Raw genomic sequence first — 25,811 nt, 5'->3', positions numbered from 1 at the left:
CCTTTCATCAGTAGCACCTGGCAGTAACGTCTGTACTCGGTGCTTTCCCGGTTGGAAAGTGTTTTTTTCTCCTTGACTTTGTCCTCTATGCACCGCATGTCACGCATGGCCGCCTGCAGCACATCCACCTCTTTACAACTGTAAAAGCAGAAAAGACATACGTGTGTTGAAAGATTTTCAAACAGCACCCAAGTGCTCCATTCGCTGCCCTTTCTGGCACTAACGTGACGGGTAGATTGGGATCAGGTCCCGCTTGATGAATCTCATCTATGACCAACTCCGGTCCACATGCCCCAGCCATAAAGTGCCTGAAAACAAACAGAAATGTCATGAAAAATGTGGCCGTCGCTATAACTTCGTGAATTCAGCCATAATCGATGATGAACACATGCTGAGATCCAGCCCTATTTTTTCCTTTCTCTCAAGCAGAATGGATATTTAAATTAAAACAATAAAAATGTTGACCCGACCTATTCTTAAACTACAGTCAACGTCTACCGCTTACCATGTTCACTCACATGGTGCTACAGAGGCAAAGAGTAACACCGAAGAGTGTAGATGGACATTGTGCCTGTGGACTCAACTCCAGATATGAAACTATGCTTATGCATGCCCCTAAAGCCTTATAGTTTGTATGTGTGTGTGTGTGTGTATGTTTAGTGTGTATGTTTTTGGTTGATGTGGGAAACCTGAGCAGCCAGAGGAAACCAATGCACACCAGGGGGCACAGAGAGGCACTCGTACCCTTCTTTAAGACGATAGATGTCGGCCAAAGGGTTATACAAGGGTATCCCATCTTGTCCCACAAAAAAAGCTTGCGGATTTTCCCCAATCGTTTGCAGGAATCTGGGTCTGGCCCACGTGTAATAAGTGTCCAGCATCTGAAATGGGCACAAAAAACACACACACACTTTGTTTTGGAGGAAATATTTGTTCACTCAATAGCCTTGCACTGCAATTGTTGAGTCTGCTGTCCACAATATCCAGTAGTACAGTCAATGATAAGTGCTTCTTTGTCCCAGCTGGCAGAAGGAAAAAAAAAAAAACTTGCCCTTTTTGTGGATGCTGTTACATGGTATGTCAATCCCCCAGTTCTCAGGGCCACTCCACTCTGCCCATCATCCACCCGGTTCGTCCAGTCCTCAACCTGAAAATTAATGGACAGCATTAATTGTTTGGCAATTAACAACAAACAATGGCACTTTCATGAAGCTAAAGAATCGGGGGTCCACACTACACGACAGAGACTCGTAAGAGCGAACACACTGCACAGCTGTGATGTCCTCTCTAACGCTTCAATTCTCCTCCGGCTTTAAAAAAAAGTGACCCCAAATCAGCAAAGATAGGCCCGTGTTTGTGAGTGTGGGAAAAAGCGATTTCTTTGCATGTGTTGTGACATAGTCTTTGTGTAATGGCAGTGTACACCACGCATACGGACACTGTATGGCTGCTAAAATGAAAGGTTCCCAGACACGTGTTCCACTTCTATAAACTTATTTATTCGGCCCAAAAACCCAATATCCACATCCACATGTGATATAGGCCCAGGTGCCATATAGAGGCAGGGGGTAAAATAACAGTGACAAATCATAATTGGCTGCTACACTTTGCAATCCTTGGACTTTCACTTGTCACTTTTCTTAACACTCTTCTTAACCGATTCAAAATGTTCAAAACAAACAAAACAAAAAGTTATACATAATACATACACACATAAAAAGACACACTACACTGTAACAACTTACAGTGAGTTGTGAAACAGCTGCACAGCTGTTGTCCCATTCTTGCAGCAGTAGGGACACGCAGTACCGTCTGAACGTAGTCATCTCTTTGGTGGTCACCGTCTCACCTCCAGCCATACTGTTGGCAATCTGGAGCATCTTCTCTTGTCCTCCAAATACAATCTCCTGGTTCTCTGCCCCGGAGCCATCATCCCACGCAGTGGTTTCACGGTCCATGTTCTCTGCCCTGGAGTCGCACAGAATTGCAGACAGTTGTTTTTCAGAGTTAATCTCAAGTGCAACACCCGAGTTTAGCCCTAACCCCCAATACTGCAAAGTCTCATTTATAACCCTAAACCACAAGTGAAATGATTTCGAGCTATGGACTAGTTATCAACAACAACGAAAAAAGAAAATACGATAAACAATGACTTATATAAAACAGAATTGGCTTTAATCATTTTACCACTCACATGGCTTCTGTTGAGGTTGCTCTGTTGACGGCCGGCCGACTCGATTACACATATAGAAACACCCCCCGCCCCTTGCTAATGACACCAGCTAACGCTCACTTAGCCACTCCTCCTGGAGGCAAATCTTGGCCAAAAAAATAAAAAATAAACAGAGACAACGCAAAACCATAGACTGTAGAAAAAATGGACGTCTTATGCTCACTCCTCCCCGTTTACCAGAATGACCACGGCCGTGGGGGAATTGATGGCGGATTTACAGACTCCTCCTCCCCAGCTCTGACGAAGCATGTTCCTAAAAAGGACATAAAGGCGGGATCTTCACCGTAGACTCGGCCCTTGTGTGACGTGTAGCTCGCGCTGCTCCAATGCTAACAGTCCGAGCCTCATTAAGGACCAGATTTCAAAAATTCATATTACGAAAACCAGCCTGGTTTCATATATTGTTATTAACCCAGCGTTATCTCAGGAGGAAGATCAGCCTCGTCTAGTGTTGAAACAATTGAAACCAGGCTTTAAAGTAGTTTTTAACGTGTCTAAAGTCCAATGCTTTTCAATGGGGGCCTAGCGGCGATATGGAGGTACTGCAGCAACGGCGGAGCAATGGCGGCCCCCACGTTTGTGGTCAAAAAGCAGGGCAGCCAGCGCCCATTGCGCAAAACGTACATTAAGCTCAAAAAGGAGAGAGGCATTGTACCGGGTTTTGGCAGCTGTGCTAATTTCCACTTGCAGTCCATGGGCAGGCTGATGTTAACAGACAATGTTTATGATATATGCATGTATAAATACAGGGAACTCTCAAAAGGACATTACAGATGCAGACACTGAACTCATTTTTTAAAAGAATTAATTGCCTTTTCACATTTATCGTAAGGTTTTCTCGGCTCTACTTCACTTTGAATTTCGTGGAACTGGAGACCTACAATTTAACCTTAAATATACCCATTTAGGACCTGTCCTCCCTGCCCGCCTCTAACCCGCTCATATGCAAATGAGAGTCATGGCTCTTCAGGGCCAACAGCACTTTCTTGCGTATACCTAACCCTAACCCTTTTCTTTGCACCTTTCGGATGTAATGCCAGACCTTAACAATGGCTATAGCAGGAAGCCTCTACTGAGGACATGTCAGTCTCATTATACGACGGCCACAACTCTTTGTCAGGGGTTTGCACCTTCTACACTTGCAACCAATCTCACATAATGCAGTGGACCAGGAGACTGCGGATGACGTACGTGGGCCAGTGCAAACCTTTGGCTCTCCTTAACGATTCAATTCACTAAGGAATGAACAGGGAGGTCATCGGGATATTCCCCAAACCTAATCCCCACCTGAACCGAGTGTAGCTCCAGTGTAGCTTGACCCAAATCTAAAAGCTTCTCCACTGGAGCCTCAGGCCAGTAACGCCTCATTAGCTGCTCGTTAGGACCATAGTGTCACCTTTTCCATTATATTTCCCTCTTATTTGGCAGTACAGTGGCTGAGTGGTTCACAGCCAGAAGGTCCCATGTTCGATTCCCACCTGAACGGGGTCTTTCTGTTTGGAGCATGTTCTCCCCGTGTCGGGTAAAACAAAGGTCAACATCAAACATTGAGTTCCTGAAACGCAGGAGAGTTAGAGACCAAACGCTTTGACACAAATCTTTTATTCGTGTTTTGTACAAACTCAACAGTTTTCTGTCCAAATGTAAAAGTCTGAACTTTCTTTGAGGAAAAGAAACTAATGAATCGTCCGAGTTCAGCAAAAACACCAACGGATAAAAAACGATAAAAGGCTCTTCACACGGGACCAGTCTGTGCTGAGGCCACCGCTCCTGACGCTCCTGACGCTCCTGACACTGTGGGCGTGGCTGCTGTGGTGGGGGGCGTGGCTCCTGTCACTGTGGGCGTGGCTGCTGTGGTGGGGGGCGTGGCTCCTGTCACTGTGGGCGTCACTCCTGTCACTTTGGCCGTGACTGCTGCGTTGGGGGGCGTGGCTCCTGACACTGTGGGCGTGGCTGCTTTGGTGGGGGGCGTGGCTCCTGTCACTGTGGGCGTGGCTGCCTTGGTGAGGGGCGTGGCTCCTGTAATTTTGGCCATGGCAGCTGTGGTGGGGGGCGTGGCTCCTGTCACTGTGGGCGTGGCTGCTGTGGTGGGGGGCGTGGCTGCTGTTGCTGTGGGCGTGACTTTAGCGAGGGGAGCGGCAGTTGCTGCAGGGATGGTGGGTGTGTCTGTGGGCGTGTCACTTGATGAAAGGGCGGAGTCAGGGGGTGGGGCTAGTGTAGATGTGGGCGGGGACTTGAGCGCCTCCTCCAGTTGGTTCATCTGTGCTGTGATGTCACTAGGATCTGCGTCCTGATTGGACAACAGGGCGTCCACCTCCATCGCGCTGAAAACAGAGACAAGTTCCATTATTTAGACGGGCTGAGATTAAAACCTTTTACCCCAGAACTGCTTTACCCCAATCCAAAAGCTTCACATAGCAACAAACATTTGATGAAAATGCTACAACCAAAACCTTTTACAAGACGTAAAAGATGTGAGAAAAAGATAAAGACGGAAAAAACATCAGGTTTGTAGGTCTCCATTCCTCCTCTGGACTATGAGACCTTTCAGATTTGGGCAAAGCTGAACTGAATGTTGAACAGAATGCAGTCGGTTGAAGGCGGAGGATGATGTTCAGTTACTGCTGGTATCGAGAAAAGGAAAGACTCAAAAGCATCTTCAGGCTTTGATGCTGTTGGTTGAGCATCACTGATCTACTGACCTGGGTTCTGATGGTCCAGAAGGTTCTGATGGTCCAGAAGGTTCTGATGGTCCAGAAGGTTCTGATGGTCCAGAAGGTTCTGATGGAGCTGTTGCTGTGGCGATGTTCTCCAGTTGCAGCGGAGTCACTGGGACAGAGCATGACTTCAGTGAAGACACGGTACCTGAGGAGCATCACAGAAGTCAGCACACGTTAGGACCTTCAGCGCCCCCTGCTGTCTGAATATAAACTCTGCTCACTAGTCTTTGGAGACTCCAGTCCGTTCTGATGGACGCTCACGCTGTTCTCCATCTTAAAGCGCTTCGACGGCGGCAGCATCTTGGAGTTCTGGGAAACAGGGATAGGGTTCGAGTTTAGCTTTACTCTTAAGTTTCTCTGAAGGTTCAGAATGTAGAGAAATGTTAAGTAAATGTTACATAACATTTATGTTTGTGAATGAATAAGTGTCGACAACATGACAGAAAACAGCTGGGAGGGGCTTTAAAAGTAAATTATGATGGGAAATCTGTGCTACAGTTCAAGTTTATGAGGGAAGTGTTGAAGAGATAAAACCAGCCCCTGAAAAAGAGATTCTTCATCTCAAAGGTCAATAAAGAAACAAAATCTCTTACACTTAAATGTGAACAGAATGATTTCAGAATCAGAGAGAAGGATCTCACCTCCAGGTATCGGACACTCTTGGAGGAGGAGGAGCCTGGGACCTTCACACGGTTCACCTCGTCCAGGATCCCCAGACACCGCGCCACCTGCAGGAGAATCACAGATCACTGACTGATCACTGACTGATCACTCACTGATCACTGATCACTGACTGATCACTGACTGATCACTGACTGATCACCGACTGATCACCGACTGATCACCGACTGATCACCGACTGATCACCGACTGATCACCGACTGATCACCGACTGATCACTGATCACTGACTATGTTTGTATGGACAGAATAATCAGATCTGCTGCGTTTATTTCATGTCATTAGAGTTAGTGCTGTAAATTTGGAGCTCATTTCCATCCGTCAGTTCCACATGAACCACAGCAGATTTGGATTTTTAGAGCAAATGTTCCCAAACTTTTCAGGCTGTGACCCCGGACCCCCCCCTCTGTAAAACGACCCCGGACCCCCCCCCTCTGTAAAACGACCCCGGACCCCCCCCTCTGTAAAACGACCCCGGACCCCCCCCTCTGTAAAACGACCCCGGACCCCCCTCTGTAAAACGACCCCGGACCCCCCTCTGTAAAACGACCCCGGACCCCCCTCTGTAAAACGACCCCGGACCCCCCTCTGTAAAACGACCCCGGACCCCCCCTCTGTAAAACGACCCCGGACCCCCCTCTGTAAAACGACCCCGGACCCCCCTCTGTAAAACGACCCCCCAGGGCCGCGGTCTCACCTCGATGTTGTGCACCTCCAGGGGCCCCGTCGAGGCGCTCTGGGGGCTGCTGATGTACTCCTGTGCAGCCTGACGGACGTGGGTCTGCAGGGACTCGAACTCGCGGTAAATGTCTGGGAACGAAGGCCGTGACGGAGCTCCGCCCTCCACCTGCCGGACACACGTTAACCCTTATTAATAATAATTAACAGGTTAATAAATAATAAACAGATCACGGATAAATAAAGGAAGAATAAACAGATCACGGATAAATAAAGATAAATAATAAACAGATCACGGATAAATAAAGGAATAATAAACAGATCACGGTTAAATAAAGGAATAATAAACAGATCACGGTTAAATAAAGGAATAATAAACAGATCACGGATAAATAAAGGAATAATAAACAGATCACGGTTAAATAAAGGAATAATAAACAGATCACGGTTAAATAAAGGAATAATAAACAGATCACGGATAAATAAAGACGAAATAAACGGTTAAATAAAGGAAGAATACATTAATATAAATAAACAAATGCATTTATGACGCATTTACAGGAAAGTCAAAGTCACAAGTGAGATTGTGCAGCAGCTCAGGGATTTTACTCAACTTCACTGTGTAGTAGTACTGCAGTAGTAGTAGTAGTACTGTAGTAGTACTGTAGTAGTACTGCAGTAGTAGTAGTAGTACTGTAGTAGTACTGTAGTAGTACTGTAGTAGTAGTAGTAGTACTGTAGTAGTACTGTAGTAGTACTGTAGCAGTGGCAGTACTATAGTAGTGCTATAGTAGTACTGTAGTAGTACTGTAGAAGTGGCAGTACTATAGTAGTGCTATAGTAGTACTGTAGTAGTACTGTAGTAGTACTGTAGCAGTGGCAGTACTATAGTAGTACTGTAGCAGTGGCAGTACTATAGTAGTACTGTAGTAGTACTGTAGCAGTGGCAGTACTATAGTAGTGCTATAGTAGTACTGTAGTAGTACTGTAGCAGTGGCAGTACTATAGTAGTACTGTAGCAGTGGCAGTACTATAGTAGTGCTATAGTAGTACTGTAGTAGTACTGTAGCAGTGGCAGTACTATAGTAGTACTGTAGCAGTGGCAGTACTATAGTAGTACTGTAGTAGTACTGTAGCAGTGGCAGTACTATAGTAGTACTGTAGTAGTACTGTAGCAGTGGCAGTACTGTAGTAGTACTGTAGTAGTACTGTAGCAGTCGCAGTACTATAGTAGTACTGTAGTAGTACTGTAGCAGTGGCAGTACTGTAGTAGTACTGTAGTAGTACTGTAGCAGTGGCAGTACTGTAGTAGTACTGCAGCAGTGGCAGTACTATAGTAGTACTGTAGCAGTGGCAGTACTATAGTAGTACTGTAGCAGTGGCAGTACTGTAGTAGTACTGTAGCAGTGGCAGTACTATAGTAGTACAGTAGTAGTATTGTAGCAGTGGCAGTACTATAGTAGTACTGTAGCAGTGGCAGTACTGTAGTAGTACTGTAGCAGTGGCAGTACTATAGTAGTACTGCAGTAGTAGCAGTACTGCAGTAGTAGCAGTACTATAGTAGTAGTAGTACTGTAGTAGTACCTTTGACAGCAGCAGCTCCCACAGACTCATAACTTTGGAAAGTCGAGGCAGAACGATCTCCATCAGGTCCTCGTCCTCACAGCGATCCACCAGCTGCACATGAACACACGTTATTACATACATGACAAAGCACACGCTACATTCACACCCGTTAATATTACATACATGACAAAGCACACGCTACATACACACACGTTAATATTACATACATGACAAAGCACACGCTACATACACACCCGTTAATATTACATACATGACAAAGCACACGCTACATACACACACGTTAATATTACATACATGACAAAGCACACGCTACATTCACACACGTTAATATTACATACATGACATAACACACGCTACATTCACACACGTTAATATTACATACATGACATAACACACGCTACATTCACACACGTTAATATTACATACATGACAAAGCACACGCTACATACACACATATTAATATTACATACATGACAAAGCACACGCTACATTCACATCACATGAACACACGTTATTACATACATGACATAACACACGCTACATTCACATCACACACGTTAATATTACATACATGACATAACACACGCTACATTCACACCACATGAACACACGTTATTACATACATGACAGAACAGCTTGCCCTCTTTTGTCAATTGACGTGAAAAACCGCTCACAAAGTTCTTTCATAAAACACGAGATCATACGTGTAACTGATAATGTCAGCTTAACCTGCTTTGTTTCCATATGGACTAGTGCGTTATTGTACATGTTTGTGTTCTATTGTACATGTTTGTGTTCTATTGTACATGTTTGTGTTATTGTACATGTTAGTGTTTTATTGTACATGTTTGTGTTCTATTGTACATGTTTGTGTTATTGTACATGTTAGTGTTTTATTGTACATGTTTGTGTTATTGTACATGTTTGTGTTCTATTGTACATGTTTGTGTTCTATTGTACATGTTTGTGTTCTATTGTACATGTTTGTGTTATTGTACATGTTTGTGTTCTATTGTACATGTTAGTGTTTTATTGTACATGTTTGTGTTTGTTTTATTGTACATGTTTGTGTTCTATTGTACATGTTTGTGTTTGTTTTATTGTACATGTTTGTGTTATTGTACATGTTTGTGTTATTGTACATGTTTGTGTTATTGTACATGTTTGTGTTCTATTGTACATGTTTGTGTTCTATTGTACATGTTTGTGTTATTGTACATGTTTGTTCCGTAATAAAGAAAGACATGGCCGTTAGAATGAATGGCCGTTCTGGCAGCCATCTTGTGGCAGCCATTTTGTGACTGGCCATGTAACCGTAACGTAATGGAATCCAATGTTTTGATCCCAGTGACCTCATGTCAGATCTGCCTTTTCATTTGTTGTTCTGTTTTGTTGGAGGCTCAGACTTTCCCTCTATTTGTTCGTGGATTTTCTTCTGTCAAACTCTTCAAATTATTCTTTTCATATAAAATATCACATTTGTTTCCTGCTTTAATGCCTGATATTTACAGGCCCTGGGACAGAGATAAAATCCTGGGAATGAAACTCTTTGACCTGGTTTTGCATCGGTGGCCTAGGGGTTAGGGGTCATGTCCGCCCTAGAGTTTTATTAAATACCTTTTACAGCACATATTTACAGATGTACAAATACCTCCTGCAGTTTGTCCTTGCGTCGATCGGCCTCTTCTTCTGCGGTGGCATATTTGGGAGGGCGCCCCCTGCGGCCCCGGCCCACCCCCACGGGCCTCTGTGAGAGGGCATCAGCTTTAAAACAGGCTCAGACAATACGCACGTGTAACTGAGCTGAACTCAAACCTTATTGGCCATGTATCCTCGACCCCGCCCTCTGCCTCGGCCCCGCCCTCTTCCTCTCCCTCGGGGCCGACCGGGTCCTCTCCCTCGGGGCCGACCGGGTCCTCTGTGAGCGCCTCTGGAAACGGGACTGTCCTCCTGCAAACAGAGGCGTCATTACAGGCGTACCCTAACCCCAACGAGGGGAAAACCAGAGGCAACACGAGCCCCTGGAAACAGGACTGTCCTGCAAACAGAGGCATCATTAAAGGCGTACCCTAACCCCAACGAGGGGAACACCAGAGGCAACACGAGCCTCTGGAAACGGGACTGTGCTCCTGCAAACAGAGGCATCATTACAGGCGTACCCTAACCCCAACGAGGGGAAAACCAGAGTCAACACGAGCCCCTGGAAACAGGACTGTCCTGCAAACAGGCGTCATTACAGGCGTACCCTAACCCCAACGAGGGGAAAACCAGAGGCAACACGAGCCCCTGGAAACAGGACTGTCCTCCTGCAAACAGAGGCATCATTACTGGCGTACCCTAACCCCAACGAGGGGAAAACCAGAGGCAACACGAGCCCCTGGAAACAGGACTGTCCTGCAAACAGAGGCGTCATTACTGGCGTACCCTAACCCCAACGAGGGGAAAACCAGAGGCAACACGAGCCCCTGGAAACAGGACTGTCCTGCAAACAGAGGCGTCATTACAGGCGTACCCTAACCCCAACGAGGGGAAAACCAGAGGCAACACGAGCCCCTGGAAACAGGACTGTCCTGCAAACAGAGGCATCATTACTGGCGTACCCTAACCCCAACGAGGGGAAAACCAGAGGCATCATGAGCCCCTGGAAACAGGACTGTCCTGCAAACAGAGGCATCATTACAGGCGTACCCTAACCCCAACGAGGGGAAAACCAGAGTCAACACGAGCCCCTGGAAACAGGACTGTCCTGCAAACAGGCGTCATTACAGGCGTACCCTAACCCCAACGAGGGGAAAACCAGAGGCAACACGAGCCCCTGGAAACAGGACTGTCCTCCTGCAAACAGAGGCATCATTACTGGCGTACCCTAACCCCAACGAGGGGAAAACCAGAGGCAACACGAGCCCCTGGAAACAGGACTGTCCTCCTGCAAACAGAGGCATCATTACAGGCGTACCCTAACCCCAACGAGGGGAAAACCAGAGGCAACACGAGCCCCTGGAAACAGGACTGTCCTCCTGCAAACAGAGGCGTCATTACTGGCGTACCCTAACCCCAACGAGGGGAAAACCAGAGGCAACACGAGCCCCTGGAAACAGGACTATCCTGCAAACAGAGGCGTCATTACTGGCGTACCCTAACCCCAACGAGGGGAAAACCAGAGTCAACACGAGCTCCTGGAAACAGGACTGTCCTGCAAACAGAGGCATCATTACAGGCGTACCCTAACCCCAACGAGGGGAAAACCAGAGGCAACACGAGCCCCTGAAAACGGGACTGTCCTGCAAACAGAGGCGTCATTACTGGCGTACCCTAACCCCAACGAGGGGAAAACCAGAGTCAACACGAGCTCCTGAAAACGGGACTGTCCTGCAAACAGAGGCATCATTACAGGCGTACCCTAACCCCAACGAGGGGAAAACCAGAGGCAACACGAGCCCCTGGAAACAGGACTGTCCTCCTGCAAACAGAGGCATCATTACAGGCGTACCCTAACCCCAACGAGGGGAAAACCAGAGGCAACACGAGCCCCTGGAAACAGGACTGTCCTGCAAACAGAGGCATCATTACAGGCGTACCCTAACCCCAACGAGGGGAAAACCAGAGGCAACACGAGCCCCTGGAAACAGGACTGTCCTGCAAACAGGCGTCATTACAGGCGTACCCTAACCCCAACGAGGGGAAAACCAGAGGCAACACGAGCCCCTGGAAACAGGACTGTCCTGCAAACAGAGGCGTCATTACAGGCGTACCCTAACCCCAACGAGGGGAAAACCAGAGGCAACACGAGCACCTGAAAACGGGACTGTCCTGCAAACAGAGGCGTCATTACTGGCGTACCCTAACCCCAACGAGGGGAAAACCAGAGGCAACACGAGCCCCTGGAAACAGGACTGTCCTGCAAACAGAGGCGTCATTACTGGCGTACCCTAACCCCAACGAGGGGAAAACCAGAGGCAACACGAGCTCCTGGAAACAGGACTGTCCTCCTGCAAACAGAGGCATCATTACAGGCGTACCCTAACCCCAACGAGGGGAAAACCAGAGGCATCATGAGCCCCTGGAAACAGGACTGTCCTCCTGCAAACAGAGGCAACATTACAGGCGTACCCTAACCCCAACGAGGGGAAAACCAGAGGCATCATGAGCCCCTGGAAACGGGACTGTCCTCCTGCAAACAGAGGCGTCATTACAGGCGTACCCTAACCCCAACGAGGGGAAAACCAGAGGCAACACGAGCCCCTGGAAACAGGACTGTCCTGCAAACAGAGGCGTCATTACAGGCGTACCCTAACCCCAACGAGGGGAAAACCAGAGGCAACACGAGCCCCTGGAAACAGGACTGTCCTCCTGCAAACAGAGGCGTCATTACAGGCGTACCCTAACCCCAACGAGGGGAAAACCAGAGGCAACACAAGACCCTGGAAACAGGACTGTCCTCCTGCAAACAGAGGCATCATTACAGGCGTACCCTAACCCCAACGAGGGGAAAACCAGAGGCATCATGAGCCCCTGGAAACAGGACTGTCCTCCTGCAAACAGAGGCATCATTACAGGCGTACCCTAACCCCAACGAGGGGAAAACCAGAGGCATCATGAGCCCCTGGAAACAGGACTGTCCTGCAAACAGAGGCGTCATTACAGGCGTACCCTAACCCCAACGAGTGGAAAACCAGAGGCAACACGAGCCCCTGGAAACAGGACTGTCCTGCAAACAGAGGCGTCATTACTGGCGTACCCCAACCCCAACGAGGGGAAAACCAGAGGCAACACGAGCCTCTGGAAACAGGACTGTCCTGCAAACAGAGGCGTCATTACTGGCGTACCCTAACCCCAACGAGGGGAAAACCAGAGGCAACACGAGCCCCTGGAAACAGGACTGTCCTCCTGCAAACAGAGGCGTCATTACTGGCGTACCCTAACCCCAACGAGGGGAAGACCAGAGGCAACACGAGCCCCTGGAAACAGGACTGGCCACACCCAGTCACATGTGGGGTCCCACAGGGGTCAGTACTCGGCCCTATACTATTCACAACCTACATGCTCCTCCTCGGTAATGTCATCAGCAAACATGGTATATCCTACCACTGTAATGCTGATGACACACAGCTTTATGTCCGAACTGCCCCAAGTCCACCTGCAGCACTGAAGCGAGTCACGGCCTTGAGGAGATAAAGCCATGGATGCATCAAAACTTCCTTCAACTTAACAGCACCAAAACTGAGGCAATACTTGTTGGCACATCTCATCAGACTCACCCCTCATCCAAACCGCATGGATTACTGTAACGGGCATTTTATTGGGCTCCTGCCAAAGACATCCAGAGACTCCAGTATATACAGAACAGTGCAGCGAGAACACTTGTGCGAGCCAGGAAGTACGAGCACATCACACCTGTTCTGTTCTCACTGCACTGGCTCCCAGTTTCTGCCCGGATCGACTACAAAATCCTGCTACTCACCCATAAATGCATCACTGGTCATTCTCCACAATACCTGCAAGAACTCATATCACGGAAACCCACCAACCGCACCCTCAGGTCATCCAGGGGCCTCCACCTCCATGTTCCTTCAACCAAACGCCGAACCATGGGGGACAGAGCCTTTTGTGCTGCTGCCCCAAGGCTTTGGAACAGCCTCCTCGTGGAGTTGAGGGAAACAAAAAACCTGGACTTTTTTAAAGCTAAATTGAAAACTTTCCTTTTTAAGAAAGCTTATAATTGTTGATGTTTTTAATGTGTGTGTTGTCTTGTTGCACTCTGAGATCCTCTGAATGAAAAGTGCGTTACAATAAAATTTATTATTAGGCCCGAGCAACGGACACGCAGTGTCCCGCGAGGGACTAATTAAAACCGTTAACGGGGGACGAAAACGCAAGAATTCACGTAGCAAACGTGAACCGATTCGCAAGTAACAGGGGTCAAAACGTAGTGCTCCGCAAGCTCTAATTTTGGGTGGGGTTCGCGAGAGAAAATAATAAAATATGGCTCAGTGGCGCCCCCTCAAGCACGCAGTTTACATTGAGTCAATGAGAGCCCGGTGGCAAAAAAAATCATCGTACAAAAGTGACATTGGCCAGGGACATAGACCACGTCAAGACATGTCAAAAATGATATTACGACCCCGCCCTAAATGCTACAGGAAGTCGGCCATCTTGGCCCGAACCTCAAACCTTCAAAATCGTACCTCTTGAACTTCTGGTCCCTGATCCTCGAGTTTTCTATGGAAAGCCTCCAATTTTGGCCAACATGTCCCCAACCCATGTGGCTTTCAAAATCATCAATTCAAATTTTGTTCCATTATTGGGCGTGGTCATGACAAGGCCGCAACTGAGAGGCCATTTTCAGCAAATTTCAAAGCCTCATATCTTTCACAGACTCGGCCGGATTGGAAAGGACCCAATCCGGCGCGCGTGCACATTCCCCACCTGGACCTAATGGTGGGCACACGCAGCCGCTATCGCCAAAAATGACCCACTGGCGCCCCCTCAAAGTTTTGACTTTAAAAATTCGTATAAAAAAAACGGGATGGCATGGAGGTGTGGAAAAAATCATACAGACCTTGTCAGTGATGGGGAACAACATATCAAAGCCACGGCTCTCTGAGTAATGTCTTTGTGGGAGAGAAATAATAGCCGAAAAATCATTTCCATTATTATTATTATTATTTTGGTGCGCCTTTGACCCCAATTTTGACCCCCTGAATATTAACGAAAACTCAATTTTATTTGACTAAATGATCAAAGTTGGTGAAAAATTCAATATTTTGAAGTCTGCAAAATCACACTGTGCATAATGCCTCAGTGGCGCCCCCTCAAGTCTGACCCCTATTCAAATGGAGGCATGAGTTTTTGGCCTAAACCTATGTTATTCGGTACAGTGATAGAGCACATCAAGACAAACGTAAAACGTCATTATAGCTACTTCCTCTGACAAACCGGAAGTCGGCCATATTGGATTGAAAATTTTACCCAGCATTTCTTCGCCTGACATTTTTTCAAGTCACTCCCAGGATTTTGGACCAAATGACATTTAACTTGGTGAGTGCAATCTAGAGGCGTAGAGCTACAATAATCAAGCTCTTTTGTTCAGATATCTGCTACGGTGTGTCTCTACCGCTCTGCTAAAAAACATGCTTTTTCCGCGCCTCTTTGACGACAACTCACAAGGGCATGCAAATTCAGATCACACTCATCTTTGGATCACATACGCCCCTCTGTGGATCGTACTGATCACCCTTGATAATTGTACAATTTTCACAAAAATAGCGCCCCCTACCTATACCTTCAAAATTACACTTGCACGAAAGTGAAAACAAAGGTGATATCCTGATTCGGCACGTCGCACTGATCAAAAAAGTCTATTACAACATGCCTCTATCTCGCTTAATTTTCTGTATAATTAGGCCCGAGCAACGGACACGCAGTGTCCCGCGAGGGACTAATTAAAACCGTTAACGGGGGACGAAAACGCAAGAATTCACGTAGCAAACGTGAACCGATTCGCAAGTAACAGGGGTCAAAACGTAGTGCTCCGCAAGCTCTAATTTTGGGTGGGGTTCGCGAGAGAAAATAATAAAATATGGCTCAGTGGCGCCCCCTCAAGCACGCAGTTTACATTGAGTCAATGAGAGCCCGGTGGCAAAAAAAATCATCGTACAAAAGTGACATTGGCCAGGGACATAGACCACGTCAAGACATGTCAAAAATGATATTACGACCCCGCCCTAAATGCTACAGGAAGTCGGCCATCTTGGCCCGAACCTCAAACCTTCAAAATCGTACCTCTTGAACTTCTGGTCCCTGATCCTCGAGTTTTCTATGGAAAGCCTCCAATTTTGGCCAACATGTCCCCAACCCATGTGGCTTTCAAAATCATCAATTCAAATTTTGTTCCATTATTGGGCGTGGTCATGACAAGGCCGCAACTGAGAGGCCATTTTCAGCAAATTTCAAAGCCTCATATCTTTCACAGACTCGGCCGGATTGGAAAGGACCCAATCCGGCGCGCGTGCACATTCCCCACCTGGACCTAATGGTGGGCACACGCAGCCGCTATCGCCAAAAATGCCTTTAATTGGCTTTTAAGTGGCTTGTAAGTGGCCCGCCCATCCTCCGTGAAAATCGCCAGAGGTCTTAGCCTGGCAGTATGCTGGCTTCTGTCAGAGGTTTCTCCTGAAATTCGCCAGTTTTCCAAATTTCCCCCTTTCTTCACAAAAACTACACTTTTGGACTCGTATATACTTATACTACCCCTCTGTCACAGACATCAGCTTTAATTTGGACGTTTTTGCCTCCAAATTCACGTTTCTCTCAACTGTACAATCACAGGAAGTTCAATTCGACTGTTTCCTGTCCGTCTCTCTGTGTGTTCCTCATACTATATAGGTCTTACCAAATAATTGCTTCAATATCGAGGGTGCTGCAGGGCTGAAACCCCCTCTCAACGATTCTTTGGGCAGCCAGGAATGTACCCCAATTACAAAATGATACAATATATTATTTTCTAAACTGTCAATCCGTTTCCTGCAAACACACAAGTGCGGAGTCTCTCATGACATTTATTTCACATCCGCTGTGTTTTTCTCAGCAGAAGTAGCTCCGTTGGTAGAGAGCTGGGTTAGTGTACAGGAGGTTGCTGGATCAAATCCTGACTTTGACTCTCTTTCATTTTTTTTTACTTTTGGACTCAGCACTATCTGGGAAAAACATGCATCGTCGCCGATGGTTCCACACTCATTAAAAACAGGGAAATGAAATGACCCCTCCAGGGGGGACATGACCTGAAGAATTCTAAACTGTAAATCCGTTTCTTGCAAGCACTCAAGTACGGGATCTCTCATGACATTAATTTTTACATCTGCTGATTCATGCACTCAACCTGAGTAGCTTCATTGGTAGAGTGCTGAGCTAGTGTGCAGGAGGATGCTGGATCAATTCCCAACCTAAACTGTTTTTTATTTCCTTTTTCTTTTGGACTCAGCGCCTTCCGGTAAGAACATGAATCATTGCCTATGGTCCCACACTCATTAAAAACGGAGAAAAAACCTCTCCTCCAGTGTGTTGCTGGTACAAAATTGCATTCTGGGAATTTAAATAAGCCAAGCTGTCATCAGGCCCATGTTTCAAGTGAAGGAGGTTGCTAGTCCAAACACAGCCTTGACACTTTTCTATTGCTTTCACCTTTTACGTGGGCCACTGCACACATTGTCACATGAGTACAGGATGTTTCATAAGATTTGCTGTGCCCGTGTAGCGTTATTGCTTGTGCATTGGGTTTCCAACCATGAGACTGCTGGGTCAATTTTGACCTTTGCTCTTTTTTTTTTTTTTTTAACCGCACCTACGGTCCCACTCTCATGAAAAACGCTTTCATATGCGTCACTAAAGAGCTAGAAATGGGGGGATCGTAGGAAAACAATTGAGGGAAAATGTCAAAAACAATCGAGGAAATGTATGGGGGGGGCATGACTTGACTAACTTCTGCTCAATAACTTAGACAAAAGTAGCGCACATCAGGATAAGAGTACTATGGAGCTACAGCTCAGTGATAGTGTGCTTGTCTTTGGTGTAGGAGGTTGCTGGTTCAAATATGGCTGTGACACTTTTCTAATGCTTTCTCTTTTCTTGCCGGCATTTTAATAGGATTATGATACAGTGAAGTCTGTCTGTGATTTTAACAGTTTATACAGTGTTAAGAGTTTCTGCAATTTCAACAGTTCTTACAGTTTCTGCAACAAAATAGGGATTTTTGCAATTACAACACAATTATGCCACTACATAGGGATTTTCACAATAGCACTATAATGCAATTAAAGGGACTTTCGCATATAATGCACTGTAATGCAACTTAAAGGGACTTTCGCATATAATGCACTGTAATGCAACTTAAAGGGACTTTCGCATAAAATGCACTGTAATGCAACTTAAAGGGACTTTCGCATATAATGCACTGTAATGCAACTTAAAGGGACTTTGCATATAATAAACTGTAATGCAACTTAAAGGGACTTTGCATATAATAAACTGTAATGCAACTTAAAGGGACTTTCGCATATAATAAACTGTAATGCAACTTAAAGGGACTTTCGCATATAATGCACTGTAATGCAACTTAAAGTGACTTTCGCATATAATGCACTATAATGCAATTAAAGGGACTTTCGCATATAATGCACTGTAATGCAACTTAAAGGGACTTTCGCATATAATGCACTGTAATGCAACTTAAAGGGACTTTCGCATAAAATGCACTGTAATGCAACTTAAAGGGACTTTCGCATATAATGCACTGTAATGCAACTTAAAGGGACTTTGCATATAATAAACTGTAATGCAACTTAAAGGGACTTTCGCATATAATAAACTGTAATGCAACTTAAAGGGACTTTGCATATAATAAACTGTAATGCAATTTAAAGAGACTTTCGCATATAATGCACTGTATTGCAACTTAAAGTGACTTTCGCATATAATGCACTGTAATACAACTTAAAGTGACTTTCGCATATAATGCACTGTAATGCAACTTAAAGTGACTTTCGCATATAATGCACTGTAATGCAACTTAAAGTGACTTTCGCATATAATGCACTGTAATGCAACTTAAAGGGACTTTCGCATATAATGCACTGTAATGCAACTTAATAGGGATTTTCGCGTCAATATGAGCGAGTTCAATCATGGAGCTCGCAAGGACCTAATGTCATGAAGAGTGGTCGCAAGAGACGAGAGCGAGCGGGGAGTGCGCCAGGGGCGAGGGCCTTTATCGCCGCGCGCGGCTTTAATTATTATTATTATTATTAATCCTTAATAATCTTTTTTCCAAAATGATGCTATTTTTGTGATCATCCAGTGTAATCGCAATTGTAATCAAATTTCGATTAATTGCACAGCCCTAGAGTCATTACAGGCGTACCCTAACCCAACGAGGGGAAACATGGGACAAAAATCCAGTGTGTTATACCTCGTCATCATCGTCGTCCTCTTCTTCCTCCTCCTCCTCCTCCTCCTCTTCCTCCTCCTCACTCTCGTCTCCGCTCGGCGACTCGGCTTTAATCTCCTGTGATTGGCTGTGGTCCCCCGAGGCCTTGGGCTTCTCTGATTGGCCATTGTCAGTGTGGGTGGGCGGGACTTTGTCACCTGTGTCATCAGGTGAGACAGGCTCTCCGTGAGTTGGGTTCAGTCTGAGGAGACGAAGGTTTGGACTTTATTTCTACTGAAGAAATTACCTCTTTGTAGTACTTGCGTACCTGTAATGGCGGTTTAACCCCGCCTTGTCGCAGTATGTGTAGCAGTATTTGTAGTAGTATTTGCAGTACTTGCGTACCTGTAATGGCAGTTTAACCCCGCCTTGTCGCAGTATGTGTTGCAGTATTTGTAGTAGTATTTGCAGTACTTGCGTACCTGTAATGGCGGTTTAATCCCGCCTTGTCGCAGTATGTGTAGCAGTATTTGTAGTAGTATTTGCAGTACTTGCGTACCTGTAATGGCGGTTTAACCCCACGATGCCGATGTACGCCTTGTCGCAGTATGTGTAGTAGTATTTGTAGTAGTATTTGCAGTACTTGCGTACCTGTAATGGCGGTTTAACCCCGCGATGCCGATGTACGCCTTGTCGCAGTATGTGTTGCAGTATTTGTAGTAGTATTTGTAGTACTTGTGTACCTGTAATGGCGGTTTAATCCCGCCTTGTCGCAGTATGTGTAGCAGTATTTGTAGTAGTATTTGCAGTACTTGCGTACCTGTAATGGCGGTTTAACCCCACGATGCCGATGTACGCCTTGTCGCAGTATGTGTAGTAGTATTTGTAGTAGTATTTGCAGTACTTGCGTACCTGTAATGGCGGTTTAACCCCGCGATGCCGATGTACGCCTTGTCGCAGTATGTGTAGTAGTATTTGCAGTAGTATTTGCAGTACTTGCATACCTGTAATGGCGGTTTAACCCCGCGATGCCGATGTACGCCTTGTCGCAGTATGTGTTGTAGTATTTGTAGTAGTATTTGTAGTACTTGCGTACCTGTAATGGCGGTTTAACCCCGCGATGCCGATGTACGCCTTGTCACAGTATGTGTAGTAGTATTTGTAGTAGTATTTGTAGTACTTGCGTACCTGTAATGGCGGTTTAACCCCGCGATGCCGATGTACGCCTTGTCGCAGTATGTGTAGCAGTATTTGTAGTAGTATTTGTAGTACTTGCGTACCTGTAATGGCGGTTTAACCCCGCGATGCCGATGTACGCCTTGTCGCAGTATGTGTAGTAGTATTTGTAGTACTTGCGTACCTGTAATGGCGGTTTAACCCCGCGATGCCGATGTACGCCTTGTCGCAGTATGTGTAGTAGTATTTGCAGTACTTGCGTACCTGTAATGGCGGTTTAACCCCGCGATGCCGATGTACGCCTTGTCGCAGTATGTGTTGCAGTATTTGTAGTAGTATTTGCAGTACTTGCGTACCTGTAATGGCGGTTTAACCCCGCGATGCCGATGTACGCCTTGTCGCAGTATGTGTAGTAGTATTTGTAGTAGTATTTGCAGTACTTGCGTACCTGTAATGGCGGTTTAACCCCGCGATGCCGATATACGCCTTGTCGCAGCTCTGACACTGGAAGGATTTGGACTTGAGGCTGTACCAAACCACGGAGTCAGAGTCCTCTGAGGGGGCGGGGCCTGAGGCGGAGGGGGTGGAGCCTGTGGGGGCGCGGCCCTCCTCCTCCACGCTCATGTCGGAATAATCGTCACTGTCTGACGGATGCGAGTCCGCCAGGTCCTCAGTCTTTATGAATTTATAATCCTTCGCGTTGTACTGCGGAGAAAAAACAGGGTTAACTCTGAATTTAGGGAAAAATTATTCTCGATTATTTGAGTCATAACTGAAATCACAATTATTCACTATTTGTTGCCTTTTTAAAAATACTAATCAAAACAAAGGCAAAGGATATGATCGGCATCTAAACTTCTGTTCAGAAAAAGGTGAGCGCTCATCAGCGGCGTTACAAAGGCAAGAGGAGCAACTTAAAGCAATTCTTCACACTTTTACTGTGACAAATACAAGGCAAGGCTAGTTTATTTGAACACAATTCATACACAAGGCAATTCAAAGTGCTTCACAGTTGCATAAAATGTTCAGCCGATCAAACACGCTCAAACAAACCACAGGACGGAGTCTCTGTGCTCCCGATAGACGAGCAGGAGAGGGTCCTTAATAATCTCCACGACAAACATGGAACAGAGCGATGATGAAAATCACTATTTCATTTTGGTTCATTGCACAGCCCGAGCTAAATTTACAACTAACCCTCTAATCCAGCCTGGTAGTTAACCCTAACCCTCTAATTCAGCCTGGTAGTTAACCCTAACCCTCTAATCCAGCCTGGTAGTTATCCCTAACCCTCTAATCCAGCCTGGTAGTTAACCCTAACCCTCTAATCCAGCCTGGTAGTTAACCCTAACCCTCTAATTCAACCTGGTAGTTAACCCTAACCCTCTAATCCAGCCTGGTAGTTAACCCTAACCCTCTAATCCAGCCGGGTAGTTAACACTAACCCTCTAATCCAGCCTGATAGTTAACCCTAACCCTCTAATCCAGCCTGGTAGTTAACCCTAACCCTCTAATCCACTTTGGTAGTTAACCCTAACCCTCTAATCCAGCCTGGTAGTTAACCCTAACCCTCTAATCCAGCCGGGTAGTTAACCCTAACCCTCTAATCCAGCCTGGTAGTTAACCCTAACCCTCTAATCCACTTTGGTAGTTAACCCTAACCCTCTAATCCACTTTGGTAGTTAACCCTAACCCTCTAATCCAGCCTGATAGTTAACCCTAACCCTCTAATCCAGCCTGGTAGTTAACCCTAACCCTCTAATTCAGCCTGGTAGTTAACCCTAACCCTCTAATCCAGCCTGTTAGTTAACCCTAACCCTCTAATCCAGCCTGGTAGTTAACCCTAACCCTCTAATTCAGCCTGGTAGTTAACCCTAACCCTCTAATCCAGCCTGTTAGTTAACCCTAACCCTCTAATCCAGCCTGTTAGTTAACCCTAACCCTCTAATCCAGCCTGTTAGTTAACCCTAACCCTCTAATCCAGCCTGTTAGTTAACCCTAACCCTCTAATCCAGCCTGGTAGTTAACCCTAACCCTCTAATCCAGCCTGATAGTTAACCCTAACCCTCTAATCCAGCCTGATAGTTAACCCTAACCCTCTAATTCAGCCTGGTAGTTAACCCTAACCCTCTAATCCAGCCTGATAGTTAACCCTAACCCTCTAATTCAGCCTGGTAGTTAACCCTAACCCTCTAATCCAGCCTGGTAGTTAACCCTAACTCTCTAATTCAGCCTGGTAGTTAACCCTAACCCTCTAATTCAGCCTGGTAGTTAACCCTAACCCTCTAATCCACTTTGGTAGTTAACCCTAACCCTCTAATCCAGCCTGGTAGTTAACCCTAACCCTCTAATCCAGCCTGGTAGTTAACCCTAACCCTCTAATTCAGCCTGGTAGTTAACCCTAACCCTCTAATCCACTTTGGTAGTTAACCCTAACCCTCTAATCCAGCCTGGTAGTTAACCCTAACCCTCTAATCCACTTTGGTAGTTAACCCTAACCCTCTAATCCAGCCTGGTAGTTAACCCTAACCCTCTAATCCAGCCTGGTAGTTAACCCTAACCCTCTAATTCAGCCTGGTAGTTAACCCTAACCCTCTAATCCAGCCTGGTAGTTAACCCTAACCCTCTAATCCAGCCTGGTAGTTAACCCTAACCCTCTAATTCAGCCTGGTAGTTAACCCTAACCCTCTAATCCAGCCTGGTAGTTAACCCTAACCCTCTAATCCAGCCTGGTAGTTAACCCTAACCCTCTAATTCAGCCTGGTAGTTAACCCTAACCCTCTAATCCAGCCTGGTAGTTAACCCTAACCCTCTAATCCAGCCTGGTAGTTAACCCTAACTCTCTAATTCAGCCTGGTAGTTAACCCTAACCCTCTAATCCAGCCTGCTAGTTAACCCTAACCCTCTAATCCACTTTGGTAGTTAACCCTAACCCTCTAATCCAGCCTGGTAGTTAACCCTAACCCTCTAATCCAGCCTGGTAGTTAACCCTAACCCTCTAATCCAGCCTGGTAGTTAACCCTAACCCTCTAATCCAGCCTGGTAGTTAACCCTAACCCTCTAATCCAGCCTGGTAGTTAACCCTAACCCTCTAATCCAGCCTGGTAGTTAACCCTAACCCTCTAATCCAGCCTGGTAGTTAACCCTAACCCTCTAATCCAGCCGGGTAGTTAACCCTAACCCTCTAATCCAGCCTGGTAGTTAACCCTAACTCTCTAATTCAGCCTGGTAGTTAACCCTAACCCTCTAATCCAGCCTGCTAGTTAACCCTAACCCTCTAATCCACTTTGGTAGTTAACCCTAACCCTCTAATCCAGCCTGGTAGTTAACCCTAACCCTCTAATCCAGCCTGGTAGTTAACCCTAACCCTCTAATTCAGCCTGGTAGTTAACCCTAACCCTCTAATCCAGCCTGGTAGTTAACACTAACCCTCTAATCCACTTTGGTAGTTAACCCTAACCCTCTAATCCAGCCTGGTAGTTAACCCTAACCCTCTAATCCAGCCTGGTAGTTAACCCTAACCCTCTAATTCAGCCTGGTAGTTAACCCTAACCCTCTAATCCACTTTGGTAGTTAACCCTAACCCTCTAATTCAGCCTGGTAGTTAACCCTAACCCTCTAATTCAGCCTGGTAGTTAACCCTAACCCTCTAATCCACTTTGGTAGTTAACCCTAACCCTCTAATCCAGCCTGGTAGTTAACCCTAACCCTCTAATTCAGCCTGGTAGTTAACCCTAACCCTCTAATCCACTTTGGTAGTTAACCCTAACCCTCTAATCCAGCCTGGTAGTTAACCCTAACCCTCTAATCCACTTTGGTAGTTAACCCTAACCCTCTAATTCAGCCTGGTAGTTAACCCTAACCCTCTAATCCACTTTGGTAGTTAACCCTAACCCTCTAATCCAGCCTGATAGTTAACCCTAACCCTCTAATCCACTTTGGTAGTTAACCCTAACCCTCTAATTCAGCCTGGTAGTTAACCCTAACCCTCTAATTCAGCCTGGTAGTTAACCCTAACCCTCTAATCCACTTTGGTAGTTAACCCTAACCCTCTAATCCAGCCTGGTAGTTAACCCTAACCCTCTAATCCACTTTGGTAGTTAACCCTAACCCTCTAATTCAGCCTGGTAGTTAACCCTAACCCTCTAATCCACTTTGGTAGTTAACCCTAACCCTCTAATCCAGCCTGGTAGTTAACCCTAACCCTCTAATCCAGCCTGCTAGTTAACCCTAACCCTCTAATCCAGCCTGATAGTTAACCCTAACCCTCTAATCCAGCCTGATAGTTAACCCTAACCCTCTAATCCAGCCTGATAGTTAACCCTAACCCTCTAATCCAGCCTGGTAGTTAACCTTAACCCTCTAATCCAGCCTGATAGTTAACCCTAACCCTCTAATCCAGCCTGGTAGTTAACCCTAACCCTCTAATCCAGCCTGATAGTTAACCCTAACCCTCTAATCCAGCCTGATAGTTAACCCTAACCCTCTAATCCAGCCTGGTAGTTAACCCTAACCCTCTAATCCAGCCTGGTAGTTAACCCTAACCCTCTAATCCAGCCTGATAGTTAACCCTAACCCTCTAATCCAGCCTGGTAGTTAACCCTAACCCTCTAATCCAGCCTGGTAGTTAACCCTAACCCTCTAATCCACTTTGGTAGTTAACCCTAGCCCTCTAATCCAGCCTGGTAGTTAACCCTAACCCTCTAATCCAGCCTGATAGTTAACCCTAACCCTCTAATCCACTTTGGTAGTTAACCCTAACCCTCTAATCCAGCCTGATGGTTAACCCTAACCCTCTAATCCAGCCTGATAGTTAACCCTAACCCTCTAATTCAGCCTGATAGTTAACCTAACCCTCTAATCCACTTTGGTAGTTAACCCTAACCCTCTAATCCAGCCTGGTAGTTAACCTAACCCTCTAATCCAGCCTGGTAGTTAACCCTAACCCTCTAATCCAGCCTGGTATTTAACCCAAACCCTCTAATCCAGCCTGTTAGTTAACCCTAACCCTCTAATCCAGCCTGGTAGTTAACCCTAACCCTCTAATCCACTTTGGTAGTTAACCTTAACCCTCTAATCCAGCCTGGTATTTAACCCTAACCCTCTAATCCAGCCTGGTAGTTAACCCTAACCCTCTAATCCAGCCTGGTATTTAACCCTAACCCTCTAATCCAGCCTGGTAGTTAACCCTAACCCTCTAATCCAGCCTGGTAGTTAACCCTAACCCTCTAATCCAGCCTGGTAGTTAACCCTAACCCTCTAATCCAGCCTGGTAGTTAACCCTAACCCTCTTATCCAGCCTGATAGTTAACCCTAACCCTCTAATCCAGCCTGATAGTTAACCCTAACCCTCTAATCCAGTTTGATAGTTAAGCCTAACCCTCTAATCCAGCCTGATAGTTAACCCTAACCCTCTAATCCGGCCTGATAGTTAACCCTAACCCTCTAATCCAGCCTGATAGTTAACCCTAACCCTCTAATCCAGTTTGATAGTTAAGCCTAACCCTCTAATCCAGCCTGATAGTTAACCCTAACCCTCTAATCCAGCCTGGTAGTTAACCCTAACCCTCTAATCCGGCCTGATAGTTAACCCTAACCCTCTAATCCAGCCTGATAGTTAACCCTAACCCTCTAATCCAGCCTGATAGTTAACCCTAACCCTCTAATCCGGCCTGATAGTTAACCCTAACCCTCTAATCCACTTTGGTAGTTAACCCTAACCCTCTAATCCAGCCTGCTAGTTAACCCTAAGCCTCTAATCCAGCCTGATAGTTAACCCTAACCCTCTAATCCACTTTAGTAGTTCTGCAGATGTT

At 46.1% G+C, this 25,811-nt stretch overlaps 1 protein-coding gene across 3 annotated transcripts in view; it reads right to left on the bottom strand.

Moving 5' to 3' along the window:
* Positions 1 to 3,823: 3,823 nt before the first annotated feature.
* znf839 (zinc finger protein 839) overlaps positions 3,824 to 25,811 on the bottom strand; it is a 32,924-nt gene continuing 10,936 nt past the window's right edge. Inside the window, exons 7-17 of one of the 3 annotated variants that reach the window (XM_079583321.1) lie at positions 20,444 to 20,700; positions 18,862 to 19,081; positions 9,714 to 9,848; positions 9,550 to 9,645; positions 7,896 to 7,988; positions 6,331 to 6,480; positions 5,595 to 5,681; positions 5,175 to 5,262; positions 4,936 to 5,098; positions 4,317 to 4,557; positions 3,824 to 4,232 (exon numbers count right to left, since the gene is read on the bottom strand). In XM_079583321.1, coding sequence (XP_079439447.1) covers positions 3,969 to 4,232; positions 4,317 to 4,557; positions 4,936 to 5,098; positions 5,175 to 5,262; positions 5,595 to 5,681; positions 6,331 to 6,480; positions 7,896 to 7,988; positions 9,550 to 9,645; positions 9,714 to 9,848; positions 18,862 to 19,081; positions 20,444 to 20,700 — 1,794 coding nt within the window. In that variant the 3' untranslated portion in view covers positions 3,824 to 3,968. Of the gene's footprint in view, positions 4,561 to 4,935; positions 5,099 to 5,174; positions 5,263 to 5,594; positions 5,682 to 6,330; positions 6,481 to 7,895; positions 7,989 to 9,549; positions 9,646 to 9,713; positions 9,849 to 18,861; positions 19,082 to 20,443; positions 20,701 to 25,811 lie in introns of all 3 variants that reach the window. The other 2 variants (XM_079583320.1, XM_079583319.1) reach the window with 2 other exon arrangements.

This window comes from Gobius niger (genome assembly GCF_951799975.1).
Source record: "Gobius niger genome assembly, contig: SCAFFOLD_95, whole genome shotgun sequence".
Classification (NCBI taxonomy): Eukaryota; Metazoa; Chordata; class Actinopteri; order Gobiiformes; family Gobiidae; genus Gobius; species Gobius niger.
This window is presented reverse-complemented; position numbering and strand designations above follow the sequence as displayed.